At 39.9% G+C, this 17,937-nt stretch overlaps 2 protein-coding genes across 2 annotated transcripts in view; both read left to right on the forward strand.

Annotated features, from left to right (window-relative positions):
* The first annotated feature begins 464 nt into the window (after positions 1–464).
* On the forward strand, positions 465–2,931 carry rsad2 (radical S-adenosyl methionine domain containing 2). Its single transcript, XM_074692787.1, has 6 exons — positions 465–827; positions 915–1,076; positions 1,218–1,447; positions 1,530–1,679; positions 2,211–2,243; positions 2,540–2,931. Exons 1-6 carry the CDS (start codon positions 503–505, stop codon positions 2,702–2,704), a joined length of 1,065 nt encoding a protein of 354 aa, XP_074548888.1. The 5' UTR covers positions 465–502; the 3' UTR covers positions 2,705–2,931.
* A 3,087-nt stretch (positions 2,932–6,018) lies between these two features.
* Positions 6,019–17,937, forward strand: part of rnf144aa (ring finger protein 144aa) — a 45,587-nt gene continuing 33,668 nt past the window's right edge. Inside the window, exon 1 of the mRNA XM_074691958.1 lies at positions 6,019–6,625. The gene's annotated coding sequence lies outside the window, so the exon portion shown is untranslated. The remainder of the gene's footprint in view (positions 6,626–17,937) is intronic.

Consider the following 17,937-nt stretch of genomic DNA (forward strand, 5'->3'; position numbering starts at 1 on the left):
AGGTCATTTTTTTACTTATTTATTTTCATTTATTTATTTGGGGGGTACGTTAGACTTGGGATTAAAAAATAATGGATGTAATTACTGTAATTGTTTATTTATTGCGGAAAATTTAAGAATATTTCAGGTTTGTAGATGAAACCTTTTGTGCATTGTTTTTCTACTGTGAAATATGTGTTCAGAGGATGCAGTGGCACATGCACCTAACAGGCTGTAAAGTTTCTGCTAAGTTGCCGTTTTATTTTCGACATAGCATTGTGACATAAAAATGATGATGCCCTGAATCATGAGATGATTGACCTCGAATCACTTCGCCTGCAGCAGTATTTTATCTCTGCGTCATCCTGCAAGCACACGCACCCCATAAGTTTCGTTTTCGATATTTGTACACAGAAAATCAGCTGATCGACTTTCCCTCTAAGCACCACCCAGTAGCCCTGTGTTTAAAAACGCATCAGCGTAAATAGAAGGACAGAGCAGGTGTGATACAGTCAGCTTCAAGATGCAGTTCTCCTCCGTGGTTTTCTTTCCCACGCTGCTGCTGCAGCTCTGCATCCGCTCCTTGCACTTGCTCCTTGCTAACGTCTTTTCTAAAGTTTGTTACTGGAGGGCTGGAGCCTGCAAGGAAACAATCTCATCTGCTCCGCCTGTTCACAGCAAACTGGATGAAAAGGATGTCCAAAATGCGACGACTCCAACAAGCGTCAACTATCATTTTACACGCAAGTGTAACTACAAGTGTGGATTTTGCTTCCACACTGCCAAAACATCCTTTGTCCTGCCTCTGGAAGAAGCCATGAGAGGTCTGAAACTCCTGAAGGAGGCTGGTACGTCTGACAAATCAGGAAGTATTCTGTTTTCTTAAATAGTTTCTGACCTCCTGCAAGCAGTTTAACCCATTTTCTTATTTTCAGGCATGGAGAAGATTAATTTCTCTGGAGGAGAGCCTTTCCTGCACGAAAAAGGAGAATTTTTGGGGAGATTGGTTCAGTTTTGTAAACAGGACCTTCAGCTCCCAAGTGTCAGCATCGTCAGTAACGGAAGTATGATCAAGGAAAAATGGTTCCAGAAATATGGTAAGTTTCATAAGAAGTAAGTTTGATGTTCATCATATTAAACAGCTTGTTGTAGATTATAACTTTTCTTAGAGTCTAACCTTCATTTGACTTGATGCAAATTAGTATCTGGCCTATAAAATGTAATTCTCTTTCCCTCAGGTGACTATCTAGACATCCTTGCCATCTCTTGTGACAGTTTCGATGAGGAAACCAACCAGCTGATCGGCAGGACTCAGGGCAGGAAAAGCCACATCGACAGTCTTTATAAGATCCGCAGCTGGTGCCAGCAGTACAAGGTGGCGTTCAAGATTAACTCTGTTATCAACACTTTCAACATTGATGAAGACATGACAGCAGCTATAAATGACCTCAACCCAGTGCGCTGGAAGGTAAGGACAGACACAGAGTGTGTATTCAGGGTGGTATAGAAGTGTTCTGGCACAGACTCAGCCTCTTTGTGTGTGTTTTCAGGTTTTCCAGTGTTTGCTGATTGATGGGGAAAATGCAGGAGAGGAAGCTCTGAGAGAGGCAGAGAGGTTCGTCATCAGTGACCAACAGTTTCAGGAGTTTCTGGAGAGACACAGCCAAGTTTCCTGCCTGGTTCCTGAGTCCAATGACAAGGTATGGACTACGTTTACCAACAAATAACAGTAAAAGTCATAGACATATCATTTGAGATTACATTCTGTAAATATTCAACTTGGTAGCTGTTGAAAGAAGTATTGTAGCATAGTGTTAGTAAGCTTAGCAGCTAAACCATGTTTTTCTTATTCATCATAGCATTTTTGTGTGTTAGCATTTGTTAAATGGCACAAGTGAAGTAAAGTTAATTTGTCTTCTTCAGATAATTGGTTTACAAAAAGATTAAGTAAGTGTTGTCTTATTACAAAGGTATCTCATAAAAATCAAACAGTAGTAACAACTTAAAAAGAGCTGTAAAATTACCAGCCCCACCCTCTGTTAGCTTGGCCTGCTTCCATTTGGACACAATCCAACTCGACTGAGGCGTACAAAAGCACACAGAGAATAAAGTGTATTCTATTGTTTTGTATTTGGAGTGACTCAGTTTCTGCAGTGATGGAAACATGTAAACAGTTTAACATTGTTTAGAATCAGACAACTATTTTAATTATGCTCTTGGTTGTGTTGCAGATGAGGAACTCCTACCTGATCTTGGATGAATATGTAAGTACTTGATAGTCCCTCCAAAACGCTTCTAGTTTTACAGCTCAATTGATCCTTTATCCAAGTTAAAATCAATCTGGGCCATGATGTTACCTTAATGTTTTCTTTCAGGTTGCTTACACTGAGTTTTAAAACTTTATTTTGGCTAAGAGCAAACATTTCAATTTGCACATTTTTAGGGGTATTTGTATAGGGGAAAATCAAAAATCTTCTTTGCTTCATAACTGATCAATACACCTGTTGCTCCCACCTCTGAAGAGGCTTTGTAACTGACTGCATATTTCTTATTCTTCCAGATGCGTTTTCTGGACTGTCGAGAGGGGAGGAAAGACCCATCCAAGTCCATTCTTGATGTCGGTGTGAAGGAGGCTATTTGCTTCAGTGGCTTTGACGAAAAGATGTTTTTAAAGAGAGGAGGAAAATATGTTTGGAGCAAAGCAGACATGAAGCTGGAGTGGTGAATGGATATGATGATTTGATTAACCCTTATTTGAAGTCATAGCTCCTATCATTACAAAAGTATTACAGAGTTATCTTTGTGTTTTAAACTTAAGAACTTGATGTTGTGCTTTTATTTGAAAAAACAAAACAAACAACAACAAAAATGAAAGTTGTCTGTAAATAACTGCTTTTTTAATAGTTGAAGTATTGTTACCTTGTTTCCTCGCCTTGCACTTGCACTTGTTTTGGTAAATCAGATATAATAAAGATATTTTTTTTATCAAAAAACTTTTAAGAGTGTAATTCTATTTTATGTTTTAGATCATGAAATTAAAGCTCCCTACAGATAGGAAGTACACTTTACAAAACTTTTTAATGACTCTTTTGTTAATCAGACAAAATTGTCAGTCTTAATTTTGATAGTAAAGAAGTTCTTCTGTTCCCCTATTTCTTGTCTATGTTGTAGAAGAATATCAGGCTGAACTCTGATCTCTTAATTCGTAACTTAGCAAGAGTTAATTTCTGAGCTTTTACCACTCCTGTTCAGGTAAATTGACACTAGAGTTTAAGATTTCTATTTCTAAAGCTTTTTGTAGATTCCTTGCAGACAACAACTGATTAAATACAAAGATTATTATTTCCCTTTGATTGGTTGGGGAATGAAAATTAGTCCAGCTATTTATAACTCCATACTGGGTGATGTCTTGCAGCTGTTTTTTTTATTTTTTATTTTTTTATTTTTTTACAAATATGTGAGAACAACATGAATAAACTTGAGTGGCAAGAAGGTCTCATAAGCTAATGTTTTAGCTTTCATTTCCCACATAACTGAGGTCATTTTAAAGAAAAACAAAACTTAACTTAGCAACATTACATCTGGTGACAGGAAGAATAGATATGAGCTTAGAGAAACTGCAGCTTGGTTTTGTTGACTTTTATGAAATGTTGTCGGTGCTCATGTTGAAATTCAACTCCCAAAACTACATCTGTATCACTGGACAAATGAATGTACATTTAAAGGATTTTTAGTTGATAATGATTCTGCTGCCAATGCTACACACAGTTCATGAATAAATATATACCAGTAGGTGAGAAATGCATAAAGCAATGATGAACAAAAAATGTCTCTGCACAAGTCTGATGGTTATTGGATCATTACGTGAAAAGATTTAGAACTGAATACTGAATGAGAAGTGAAAGTGGAAGTAGTCATGTAGGTAAGGACAGTGACAGTATCACCTGCTAGCCTGAAATACTGTGCATGTGAACTTGCTCCTATTTTACATGAGATTTCGAACTGCTCTCTTGCTCAACAGAAGGTTCCTAAATAAGTCAGCCATGATTGTACCAGTGCCAAAAAGCCCAACCTAACTTGTCTGAGTGACTACAGACTGATAATCAGAGACAATGAAAATACGATTATAACGCTTGGTATGTGACCTTCTCTCCAGTGTCACTTTAGAACATGTCAGTCAGCATACAGGCTTAGCAGGTCTGTCAACAAATGTTGTTTCAGTGTGAGTATATTCGATTCTGCAACATTTAAAGAGTCCTGGTACTTAACAAGACTCCTTATTGTTTATCATAGTTCGGCATTCAGTAGTGCTCTGCCATCCAGACTGTTTGACAAGATACTTTATGTGGGAGTTGAACAATTTTGTGCCAGTGAGTATTGGACTCTTTTATACAGAGTGTTTAGGGGGATTATTGCAACAAAACAGCCAAACCTCTAACAACCAACTCAAGGAAACCACAAGGGACCCACAGGGGTGTGTGTGTGTGCTTTCTCCAGTCTTATTCTCACTGTTCATTAATGACTGCACTTTACAGTCACATTGTTCAAATGTGATGACACAACAGTAGTGAGTTTAAACACCAGGGACAATGAATACATTTATGTGATTTAAATCTCGTCTCTGGTGGACTGGTGCTGAACATTTCAAAAAACAATTAAGTAGTTGTGGACTTTCACAAAAAGCACAAAGACACCTTCCCCAGAGCATTAACAACAAAGAAGCACAGCGAGTGGACAGTAACAAATTCCAGGGAGTCAACATTTTACCCACCTTGAAAAGAAAAGGGAACACCAACTCTGTTTTTAAACTTGACGATCTACCCTCATAAAAAAACTGAGGGTATCAAGACCAATACAAGCTGATTCCACGAAAGCACATACCCCAATTTGTCTAACTCTTAAACACTATGGAACAGGTTTGAGTAACAGGTTTTAATTGGAGTCTGGGACCTTTTTGATTTGCATTACTTGTGAATGTATTAATTTATCGTTACTGTTATTATTGCTATCTCCTCCATAGATGCAGTATAGCAGCCAACATTTCCCCCTTGGGTTTCTGATCTTATAATAAATTAACATCTCATTGCATGTGTGTTTTATCTCAATGTTGGATTTTGTCAGTGTGTGAAGCCTACTGAAAAAGATTTCCAGTTAATGTGGACATGGTGATCAGATACAAAACGTTGCGTCTTAAAAATAGGAGGGCAAAATTGAGGCTTTATTTGTGATGTATTAAATTGCAACATTTGCTGAAACCTAAAAATGTAGAACAAATCATTTTAGCTAGTTTTCTTGTAGTATTCCATAATTCAAATGGAAAATAAAAATCAACTTACAATATTTGTTACAATTAAATTCTGGTTACAATGTTAATTTAATAAGAATGTTAATTCTGTGAGGAATAATGTGCATAAATCCTGAAAAAAACTTATAATGGAAACAAACGACCACAAGGGGGCGCACAGATCTTGAGAAAATTGTGCAACATCACCCTGTTTATACTGTTTGGGTCTATATAACCAATAATATACATCAAGACGTTATTTCTTTAGATTTTTTTTATGGTTCATCCTAAAAAATTTTGTACACTTTTTATAATGATAATTTACCCTACTAAAATGAACGGAACTGCAAGTATTTCCATACATTTATATCCATATTTGGAGTGACATTAAATTTTTTGGAGTTTTAAGATAACTGAAAGCAAAAAATATGAAACCCGGATATATATAAAAAATAAAATAAAATAAATGAATAAAATTATCTATTTTAATTTAAAAAATAATGACTTGCTCATAATAAGATACGAAGTCATGGTGATGTGATGTGAAGTCATGGTTATGACTTAGCAGTTTTCTTTTTTTTTCTTCTTTTTTTTCCTGCCTGTCAAAAATGGACTGCCATAACACATGGGCGGTTTTTACTAACTGGTTTTAAAAATATACATGTTTCAATTTGTTTTGTTTTGTTACAGGTAAATTGCAGCTTTCTGCCAGCAGAGGGAGCTGTCGTATGCGTAAAGGTGCTGGTTGTTAAGCTCTGCCTTTACGCAGGACAGGGGACGGGAAGCCTCTCACGAACAAATGGCGTCCCTCCAGAGCGAAGCAGCTGATTTCCTACCGAGCACGGCAGCAGGGGCGACAGAGAGGTAAACACAACACCCCCGGATTCCGTTCACTGCCACCGGATAGCCCGGTGCTTGCAGCTGTATTTGTGTGGCAGGCTGGCGATTTGACGTTGCGCACCCTTTGGTAATCGAGATTAGACCGCTGCCCCTGTGCACAAACAAACCTACTGTCAAACGGAACAGGGGAGAGTAGGCTGCAGCGTATTCTCCTCTCATGCTTGCTTATTTCTTGTCTTTTCGCCGATGGTGGTCGGTGCTTCGCATATCCGGGGCCTGATTTCAGGCGCCTCACGCGACAGTAGCATGTCAAATGTTACCACTCCGACGTTGGAGGGACACATAATGAACATGGGCATCACCCCCTCAGAGATATCCTCCTCCTCCTCCTCCTTCTCCTCCTCCTTTTCCTCCACCGCCTGACTGGTTGGCTGCCTCTTCGCTAATCCAATTCAGGAGATCATCTTTTCCACCTTATTCCTGAGGTTACACCATCAAGACGGCGTTATCTCAGAAAGCCAGGTAAGATTTTGTGCTTTTATGTTGAGTATGGGGCCGCTGTAGCACTTCTTGTTCTCACTGTCTCTATCAAAAGCTGCTGTCGCATTTTATTTTCGCCATTTCCTCGTTATTACAGAAAGATACGCTGCTCTTGGCTTGCAGTTGTTTGGCCTTTAAACTCTTTGTTAGCCTATTCGGGATTAAACAGCTGCGGTGGATAGATGAAAAAAGCTTTGACTGCAGTTAGCAGCCTTAAAAATGACATCAGTCAGGTTTCGGTGCGTGTGTGTTGCTGACACTTGATCAGAGTTGCTGTAGTTGTTCTACCAGGTTTGTTTCATATACAGCAGCTGCAGAGTGAAGCTGTGAAAGGTCACTCTCTGCCCTGCTATTTCCATTTTAAGCAGCATGTCCCCCTCAGGGTACAGTCAGATTATAGGCAGAGCTGTGAAACCAGGCTACTAGACAAACAGAGCATCTCTGCAGTCAGCGCTGGCCAAGGCTCCAAGGTGTGTGCTACATGAAATCAATGTCTCTCCTACCTGGAAAAAGTGATTTTGTCTCGAATACTGTGTAATCCCAGACAGGAGGGCGTACATTTGTGTGCTGTCCAGAAAGGGACAGAGTTTGCCTTTTCTATGATTTAAAAGGAACATTATCTCCAAAATCATCGGAAAAAAAGTAATCCTCATTTATTAACTGCAATATATCTGCAATTCATTGTATTGAGATGCATACATAAGATCCATCCTGCTGTTTGTCTTTGCCTTTAGATCCCTCCCATTGTCTGCTATTGATTATCTCTCCAGTTTCATACAACAGGAAACATACTTGCACTCCTCACACACACATGTACACCCATTGACAAATGTTTTATATTTCGCATGGATTTAGTGAGGCATGCACTGTCAGATGCTGTTGTGATGCACTTTCCCCCTTCTCCTCAGAGAGAGCCGTGTTCCCATCAGGGGAATAAAAAGCAACATACTCCCTGCTGCAGATTTGTTCAAAACAAGAGAAAGCTGGTCTGTGCAAAGCAGCAACACATTCTTCAGAGTGACCAGCAGCAGTCAGCCAGTTCCCAGAGGAGAGAGGAGATGAGTTTACTTTAGGAGTGAGAAGGAATGAGGTGATGCCCGGAGCTTCACATGGGAGTACAGCCGCGGTCAAAAGAACATAGTGTGTATGGAAACACGCAGGCGTAAACATGTGAAGGCCACTTTATATAAACAAGGAGTGGCTGTGATTGTTTTGGTGGGTTGAGTTTGCTGCATGGGACAAAGGCCTTCACTACGTTATGTTTATTTTCATGTTTAGTAAAACAGTGTGTGTGACCTTTAATGACCATGTACTGAAATATTTGGGTGTTTTATTTTGAAACAAGCACTACAATAACCATTACTGTGATGGTGATGGATTTTCTGACTAAAGGAAGGATTTATTTACATTTTTAAGGCCTATAAGCAATAACGGTGCAGTTGTACTGGATATTAGCAATATGAATAAATTTTGGTGGGTAATGATTTTCAGTTTAAGAGCACAAATTAATTCATAGATTTTTTTTTAATATATTGCCTTTTGACCTAGGATATCATGGCATATGCTGAGGTGCCAGTTTTGTCAATGAATTATATATATAATGTTATAATATAGTGTGTTAAGAAAACCTCAAGCATGTTGCTAAAAGTCCTACTACTCTTATACTTTACATCAGGGGTGGCCAACCAGTCAGAGACCCAAGAGCCACAAAAATGGCCACACAGGGTCTTACAAACTCTCTTCCTCTCTCACATAAACAAAATGTCGTAAAATAAAAATCAATACATTTCCAATTTACAAAGCAAGATTTATTGTGTTTGTGTGTTTGAATTCGTACTAGAGAAGAGAAACTGAAACTTAAGTATCAATCCCAACTGATCCCAACGTTGGCATCCATATGGTATATATATTTTAGATTGATCAGCACGCCACTACTCATAACTATATATATATTTTTAAGAATGGATCGAAGAGCCACACATGGCTCGCAAGCCACAGGTTGGCCACCCCTGCTATATATCATTATACTTTATATTATACTTTATATTAGTGCCCAATCAAAGCCTACTATTGTATAACTCTACAATTTTTACTTGAAAATGAAACCCCCTTACAGCTTGTACTTTTATACTGCAATGACAGATTACTAGCACAAGACCTACATGGATAAAAATAATACAGTAAGGGTTGCAATTTTTCTGCCTCACTGGCTATATGTACTGTATACATGCTGCTCTTTGATTTGTTGAGTGTCATGTTACACTCTGGTGCAATCACACAAGTGTGTCTGGGGGATAAACAAGGCAGCACTTTGGTTTTCAGGTCATGAGGAGGACTATCTGCCTGAGTAGGAGGCAGCTTTACTGTAGATCACACAGCAGTAACACCTCATTTTAAGGAGATTATAGGCAGCCTGAGACTCAGTTGATCTAGAAACTTTTTTTAAAATCACTTTTAATTAAACCTCAGTGACTATCAGCTCTTTAAATCAGAGATATGTCAGAGTGACTGTCTTGAAGAGGGTCTGAGGTCAGGGCAGCAGGAAATGTCAAATGGTTAGGTAACTGGCATTTCTTAAGAGCCTTAGCTGTATACGCTGTGTTCCAGCAGTGTACATTTGTTGAATCACGCTTTTATTCGAGTAACATTTACACGTCTAGAGAAGTCATTTTGGTGTAATCTGACTCCAGGGGTTGTAGTCTGCCAAGGATTATGCAACAGCTTAAATGCCATTTCAGCAGCCTGTTTTTTGGTAAGTGTTGTGTTGCTGCCAGTTTCCAGGTGAAATGTGTGTTTTTGCGCAGGGCTGCTTTTGACACTAGACAAGTCAACAACAGAACCACCTGAGTTCTCCTGAAATTAATGTTCATCATCGCTTAGAGCGCTTCAGTCGTGTGTGAGTGTGTTTGTGTGTGTGTTATGGCTCGTTTCCAGACAGTTTGGATTGTGTCGGGATGAGATGGGGATTGTTATGAGAGCGTTATGTGATGCTTGTCTGTGTGTGTGTGTGTGCCTTGCTTCTTCCAGACCACTGCTTGGTATTTTCGAGGTTCCCAAGGGCTCTATTTTTTCACACAGGTATGGCTTGTAACATAAGATACCGTTATGTAATAAGTGCACTGCCAAATCTGCTGACCGTCTGACACTTTCCAGGATTTGAAAAATGTGTAAAGTGCAGTAGGCGCTTCCCACAAAAACAAGCGGCGAGCTTGAGTCATTTTAGGTTAAGTCCAAGCAATAATACCTCAGCAACATCCATCTCTGTGTATTGACTAATGAGGATGAGAGCCAAATATTTTTAGACACAGATGCCATGGCAACTCTGAATACATTTTTATGTAGTGGTTGGTTTTATTGACTCTGTAAATGATTAGAATGGAGGATGTAACCGCAGTAAGCCAAGTCGCATCCAGCACTGCTATATGAGTTTAATTTGAAGAATATACATTTAAAGTGTTTTGGTGACTTTCAGCCCATGGCATCACACTGAAGCTCTTTTTTTCTCAAGTTGCTGATTCTAAAAAAAAAAAAAAATCTTGGCAGTTTTCTTACCTCCTACAATGACCTCGATCAATACTTTCCAGCCATAAATGACGTTTCGTGTTCATTTCAGATGTACAACTCACTTCAGCGCAGCTGGGAATAAGCCAACACTTTGCTCTTACTACGTCTGTCTCCATCACTGATGCTCCCCACCTACACTTAAAAACAGCACAGTACAACACGTTCAGGCTCGTACTCTGCAGAAATTGTGTAAATCACAAACTGAAGTAGAAGTAGATGAGTCAGGAGGTAGGCTGGGATCTGGGAGTGCCAGCGAGGAGCCAAAAACTGGTGCAGCTTGGCGTGGAATAAAGCACGAGTGAATGTAATGGAGGAGGGCAACAAAGAACAGCAAGCTGAATATGTAAAATAGTATTTAAAGAGCCTGACTAAACTTGTACACTTAAATAGTCCAAGTACATTAGACACTTTTTTTCTCACCATCAAACATGATCCAACTGGTAGCTAAACCAGAGACTGAAAACTCTGATCCTCAAGGTTTTTATGTTTGATTTAGATCTGAATTTATCGTGTACCTTGAGCAGCAACTTTATTGGAAATATATAAAGAGTAACCTAAGTTTCTGTTTATAGTGCCGCCAAATAAATTATCACCCAAAGAAAGAGGACATTTTAAAAAACAGATTTAACATGACCCTGTTTAAAATGGGAAATGACACTTTCTAACAGCATGCCACAGCTAAGTTGGTTATCTTTTGTAGCACACCTCAGCTTTACTGTACATGGGCATACTTTGCTATCTCTGTGATGTCACCTATCTGTTTCTTAAAGATGGGGTATTGTGCTTTTTTTAGGCTGTATACTTCCTCCTGGTACCCCGTAGTAGATTTACTTGTTACAGCCAATAAAAAAGCCAGTTTTTCTTGCCCTTGTGTTTTAGAAAACCCTTGATTCAGCCGGTGTCTGAAAAGCTTTGTTTTTGTTGCTGTCTCTCTAATAGGCTTGCGACCTTAGTGTTTGAGGCCCTTCCCTGCTACATGCTATAAACCAGTTAGGGAATCCTTAGGCAATGACCTCAACATTTCAGTTTGCCTTGCTAAGATTTTGAGAAGATCTCAAGCTAGTTTTAGAACAGACCATTTAAATCAGTTTACAGACAAATTCAGGGATTTCTAGAGCACATGAATATGCAGCAATTTGAAAATCTGCACAGGTTTATGAGCATCCAGCATTGTTACTTTGTATCCAAGTATAAAATATGGGAAAGCAAAATACCCCCTCTCTAAGGTGTTTTGTCATCTGATGCCATATTGGAAATGCTAAACTCAGCCTAACTTTATTACCATTGCCAAGAAGGATATGTTTTTGGGAGACAACAGACAACGACAAAAGGAAGAATGGATCTTGGTGAAATTTTCAGGAAATGTTCAAAATGGGATAAGGAAGAAGTGATGAAACTTTGGAGGTGATCTGGATCACCGTCTGGATCCAGGACTTTTTTTAAAGGATTCTTTATCATTGTGATAGGTGTCGTTTTCACCATATGTGTATATAACTCCACGATAAATGGTCGGACAAGGTCACCATAATTTCTGACAGATGTAAAAGTACGATCCAGATCCTAGCAATATTTTTGATACTAACAAATTTACAAATTATCGTACAAACCTGCAACTAAAACCAAATTGTATCAGACAGTCTGCTGAAAGGGAGTATAACATTAAAGTAGGTCTAAAGTGTTGGTGACAATCACAATATGCTTTGCGGAGGTCTGCACTCTCTGAGTTAGTGTGAGGAGTGGAGGTGAGCCTTGAGCCTCCTCGCTATCAGCTACAGTGAGCCCACATGTCAGTCAGGTCAACTGTGCCTCGAATTGTGCAAAACTTATAACCAGAGAGTTATGAGAAAATTTAGAGAACCATTAGAGAAAGTCCCCGTCTCCCAGGTACAGGTAGCTAGCTGGTCAACAAGCTAACAGAGCTAGCATCCCATAACTATTACATCTTCACCAACTATTTGGTGGTACCAGCAGTACAATACTAAATGTTGAGTTTAATGTTAAGAGAGTGAATAGTACACAGTAAGTATTGTTAAACCAAGATACACCAGACATTATTTTCCCATGAATCCCTCCTGGTCGGTAATCTAAATGTTGAAAATGTGGGTCGCTATGACCACAGATTACAGCTAAGACACAGACAGGTAATGTCTGGATTCATTTCACTTTCAAGGCTACTGTAGCAAAATATCAGACTGATAATGGAGTCAGGAGTGGGGCTCAGTTCCAACATGTTCTTAAAGATATTAATAGCTTGTGAAAATATTTTGGTCCTTTCAATTCTGTTTTCCTGTGACCACAAGTCTGACAACACAAGGCAGTGCAAAGTATTCAGACATTTGCTTTTACTACTGCATATCTTTGAGCTTTAAATGTAGTGTCAGGGCCTCGGGAAGGATAATGAGACTGCAGCTCTGTCAGGTTATCTGAAAATAATACTTTTATCAGTGAGTCTGATAACGGTTCCCTCCCATGCTTTCAACAGTCTGATATTTCTGTAATATAATCCACTGTGTCTTCACCCTGACAGTGAATGCCTCACTTGTGACACCATGACCGATTGGAGATCTTAAACCTTGTGTAACCCAAAGTCCCTGAGAGGAATGTGAAATGTTTCACTGTGGTTTATAAAGTCTTTAGTAAGACCAGAAGCATCCAGCCAAGTGCGTGCAGTTTAAATGGGTCTGAGGAAAGATGAACAGATAAATGCAACCAATGCTCGAAGCTCTCCCTTTGAATATGCCTTTCTGTTTTCCATAAAGTAAGAGCCAGACATTGAACTGTTTCCTCTCCTCACTTTTTAGTGCCTTTACTTCCTCTGTGCAGCCCAACAACAGGACGTCAGCGCATTTCCTCCAATTTTGGCTCCCTCCTCCCAATCTTCTTGCAGGGGGATTCAGAGACTTGTTTGTACTTTACAAGACAGCCGCTCACTAACTCCAAGGCTGAAGAGCAGGGTGATAGACAACATATAATTTGTGGTGGGGTGTTTAAGATGTGGGGAAACTGTGTGTGACAGATGATATGTTAGAGTGACTCGGAACAAGGAAGCCAAATTGGGCACAGGAGATCCTGGGACACAAAACTTAACAATTTCCTTACTCTGCACCTTTTAGTTAACTCAGCCATTACTGAAAGTGCTCGTGATTTGTTTGGGCTGCCTCGGGTAAGAGTGTCAGAGCTCCCTGCAGATAAGTCTCTGAGAGGCTCTCTGTTGGAGAGGCTCTCTCCCCCTGTGACCATGAAAACTCTATTGTCCAGTACAGTGACGGCGCTCCTCACCGGGCAGCAGTCACACTCGTTAGCTGTGTAGTGTTCTCATCCGAGTCAATTCAGTGAAAGGAGAAAACTGTTTAGGTGGCATGACCAAATTTGAGTGTCTCCACCACTTTTGACAATGAGGATAAACCGCTCGCTCTGGGTTTTCTTGTGAGCTAGGTCTGCCAGGTCTAAAACTTAGCACTGATTTTAAGGCACCTCGAGTTTGGAAGGTTTTTTCTTTGTTGTGATAATGATTCTTGTGGGAAATTTTACATAGTTGGAAACCTTGTTTAGTTCATTTTCAAATGGTGCCACATCTGTAAGGAACATGCATTTTTGGAATGAGCAGCAGAGCTGACTTTGTAGTTGCACCCATAGACTGTAAAAAAATGGATGTCCACTTGCTCAGCTTGAAGTGAGGTCTCCACAAAAACTGCTCCCCCTGGTGGCTGGCTGCAGTATAGGTTAAAAAATCTGGCTTTCCAGTCATTCCAGATGGGCTGTGGTCAAACTTTAAAAAATTATTACACCTTGTAGAAATGTTTCTCCGGTCTGATTGTTGTGGTGATTTGAAGATATCATTTGGCTGTCTCGTATCCAAAACCCTTTTTTCTGAAAAGTTTCGTTACATTAGGTATACGAGGTTAAAACGAGGCTTTGCGTAACATTTAATGATGATTGACAGCTGCCGTTCTCCTGTATTTTTTCGGGGATTGTAAAATATGTCGGAAGGTCGAATCAAGAAGTGATTAGACTCTGGAAAGAAGAAAAATAGTTATTATTTTTGTCACCCAGCTCCACTCACAGTCAATACAATGATAAATGGCGGAGCCACACTGTGCACCTTTATACAGTCTATGGTTGCACCCATGACAAATTTGCCAAATCTTCTAAGCCAATGCCAAACCAATTTTAAACAAACTTAAAACTTAAAAATAGACATTGGGACACTTAAACAATATCCTTGAATTATAGCCTGCACATTAAGACTGTAACCTACTGTATAATCTACTTTTACCCTTGCTGCTTATTGTTTTTATAGCCTGCTCTGGTTAAAATAGTGCGAGCTGCCATTTGTCAATCACAGTGGAGATTTCTGTGAGGGTACAGCTGATGTCAAGGGTGTACAGCTCTTAAAAAAGGATTGTGTGATAAAGCTGATACAGTCTGTGTATTTAAAGAGAAGATAAGCCTCACACATGGTCAGCCTGCTTGTGAAAAGTCTCATCTGCATTCACATGGAGCAGGAGAGGAACAATCCACACAGCAACACAGCCTCACAGCCCAGGCTTCTCCCAACCCAAGATGATGGCATGAGCTCATTTTTGTGAGTACCTGGCTGTGATACATGCAGTAGTCATGAATTAATCCAATCCTGGTTCATTTTCTGGATTGCTGTGTTTAAATATTGATAACAGGGTTAGTGGTGATGGAGCCGCAGACTACATTAGCTGAGTTTAAGTAAACGTCTGATTTGTGGCTCTGATGAGAGGATTTCTATGGGCTTGCATAGATTCTACTGTAATGAAATTATTTCCTCAGCAGGGAAAACTCCCAGTTGTTAGCAGTCTCCATATAGTAGTGGTGGCCAGTGGCCAAGAGGCGTCTTTTGTTTTTGTTTCAGAAACGGTGCCAGAAATGTGCTCAGTTACGTCACTTTCAGACAGCCTGTGAATGCAGCCCTTATTCATCGGAATTCAGCCGCTGCCCTGGGTGTGGGTGTGACCTTGTGTTTGTTTGCTGTGGTGATGAAAATTCTGATTATTTTGGAAGAAAAGACCCATTTAGTCAGGCAATCGAGGCACAGTTAATACCCGACCAAGTGAGTTCTTCTTTGCAGCATATTTCTCACGTTTTATGTTGGAAGGAAATTCACAAGGAATCCCAATGAGGCTTCCTTCAAAGATGAAAGAAAGTAAAATAAATCAGAGTTCTGCTAGTTGATTCCCTTTTTGGATTGAAGCACAAAGTGAATTTTGATGAATGTATATAGCTGTGTGTAAGGACAAACTGAAGCAACTTTCTGTGACAGAGAAGATAAGAGTACAGTTACGTCCAGACATGTTTGAAGCCAGCTCAACTGAGCAGCTTCACAACATTACGGACCATATTTTTCCTCTGTGTGTGTTAGATTTTGCCGCTATAAATACAATATAGGTTACATTTAAGGTGTTCAGAACATCCATGAGTGCTTAATCAGATTATTTGCTGTAATCTGGTTATAGTGGGCATTTAAACTTCACGGGTGAAGCAGCAGAACAGTGAGTGACAACAGATCGCCTGTGAAGTCGACCCTTTGCTCTGGCTCTCTGCAACTGTCAATAGAAATAGTCTCCGTGTAGCTCGCCTGTCGTCTTCACTTAGCGTCTGTGATGCTAGTGGTAGCCTGGATGCATTTTTGGCGAGGAGAGCAAGCCCATTGTCAAGTTGTTTTAAGGACTTATGTACACCGCCAGATGTGATGTCATTTCCAGAAGATAAGGACATCCTTCCGGATGATTTGTCATCATATAATTACAATACAACAATTGACTCTATGTCATCAATGCGCCTGAACATGGCAGCTATTTTGCACTTTACACCGTTTTGCACTGTCTGGGCTTTTGCAATTTTGTTGTTCTTGTTGCAATGACAAATACATTTCTATTCCATTCTATTCTATTCTATTCTATTCTATTCTATTCTATTCTATTCTATTCTATTCTATGTTTTGCCATGTTTTTTTCCTCAGTGTTTATCACTTTTTATGTGGTAGAAAACTGAATGCTACTGTCACATCTTTCAGCACAGTCTGACTATGTCGCACTCAACAATAAGACCCTTTTTTCTGTTCTTGTTGCTCACTGATGTGTCATCCAGCCTGGAGGAGCTTTCTTTCCTTGAAATCAGAGTAACAGGGTGTGTTTGGCTGCCTCTCCCTCTCCAGGTACTGAGAAAAGTCAACCAGGGTGTGGATACTGATTCAAATGCAGGAGAAAAACATTTCATGAGCGGTTGGAAGAAGAGTTTTAGGAACCTAAAAGTTAAAAAGCGTCTCCCAGCTGAGATTTCATTTAAAGCAGTGATTTCTTTTTTCCTTCAAATGCAAACTCTTTAAAATTTCAAGAAAACAGCACAGACCGATTAAACAGCAACTGAATCTCATGAATATTTACAGTCAGTCATTAACTGCAGCCAAAGCCGCAGCTTGTTTGCCTAACGGTCTACTTAGGAGGCTTACAGGGATGTAGAAAGGCGTCCTTCTTCATTTCAATTTCACAGAATTTCTCCCATTTCCCTTCCTTTTTTGACTGCCTCTTGTTTTTTCTTTTTTCAGCTATGTTTCCTTCCCTGTCTGACCCCCTTCCTCTTCCTCTTTATTTTTTTGACCCAACTCACGACTGTTTTGTTCTGCTTTGAGTCTGTCTCTTTTCTCTCTGGGTGGCATTAAAGTTGTGAAACAGTTTCCCAGCTGACAGACAGTGGTTATCAGTTAGTACAGAATAACAGAGCTGTGTTTGCAGCAGGCCTGCCCACATACCACCCAATGTTGGTTGACGAAAAAAGTCCGCCAAGTTCTCACTGGTCAAGTAACCTCAGCAGAGCGAAGTAAACACCCATTCAGGAGCTTTACCCTGTCTGTAGTCTAAGTATCTGTTAGACACATCAGAGGTGCTGTTGTCTAAGAAACGTGGCCTTGTGGGTGTTGCATGTGACATTGTCTGGGATGCACTAGTTGTGGGAAGCGTGTGTTTTCTGCAGGGTGAATAACAGCTGTTGAATGCAACCTGACCACAACATTTCACAACTGTTGTTAGTTATTTATCAGAATCAGCCCGGAGGAACAGGCAGACTCTCAACAAGGGTTCAGAGGATGGTAGCTGGTCTGGGACTTTTAAACTGGGTTTAAAAACATGTTCAGCCCTCTAGGTATGTTCTTTAGAAACATCCAGAATCATACACAGAAATGCAAATGTAAAGTTTTTGCCTGCAGGCCACTTGCTTCCTGCATGGGCTTGTAAAGTGTGTTATACTTATGGCATAAGGCTTATGTGACTGTTATGTACTTTCAATGATTCACTGGTATTGTTGACAACAATACCAGTTAACAATTTGATTGTTAAAAAGTCAGTGATGGACATACCAACTCTTTCCAGAGTTTAACAACTGAGGAGTGAGACATCCTCCACCTTTCCTGTCTCCAACAAGAGTGGTGCAGGCAAAACAGCAACCAGGAAGTGAAGTAAACAAAACAGCAAAATACTGAGTAGTGAGCCAACTGGCGTCTTTACTACTGCGGCTGTGTGACATGTAAGAAAGAAAGCAACTAGGAAGCGTCAGGTGGACAAAACAGTAACAAAGCTGATACTACTGTGTCTCCAAACTTCTGAAGTCTGGAAGTTTTTCGTGCTCTGTGCCGCAAAGATAGGAGCTGTCTGCACAACTTGTGAACCTGACCTTGCTTATTTCTGTAATGTAAGAGCATTTAAAGA

This window comes from Halichoeres trimaculatus, unplaced genomic scaffold (assembly GCF_033239565.1).
Source record: "Halichoeres trimaculatus isolate MK-OKI-2021-1 unplaced genomic scaffold, fHalTri1.1 fHalTri1_scaffold_17, whole genome shotgun sequence".
Lineage (NCBI taxonomy): Eukaryota > Metazoa > Chordata > Actinopteri > Labriformes > Labridae > Halichoeres > Halichoeres trimaculatus.

Bases quoted from the DNA above. Each gene is read 5' to 3' on its own strand.
- rsad2 (XM_074692787.1), top strand. From the start codon at position 503: ATGCAGTTCTCCTCCGTGGTTTTCTTTCCCACGCTGCTGCTGCAGCTC. The intron at 828-914 runs GTACGTCTGACA...TCTTATTTTCAG, and splicing joins GAAACTCCTGAAGGAGGCTG to GCATGGAGAAGATTAATTTC. The intron at 1,077-1,217 runs GTAAGTTTCATA...TCTTTCCCTCAG, and splicing joins AAAATGGTTCCAGAAATATG to GTGACTATCTAGACATCCTT.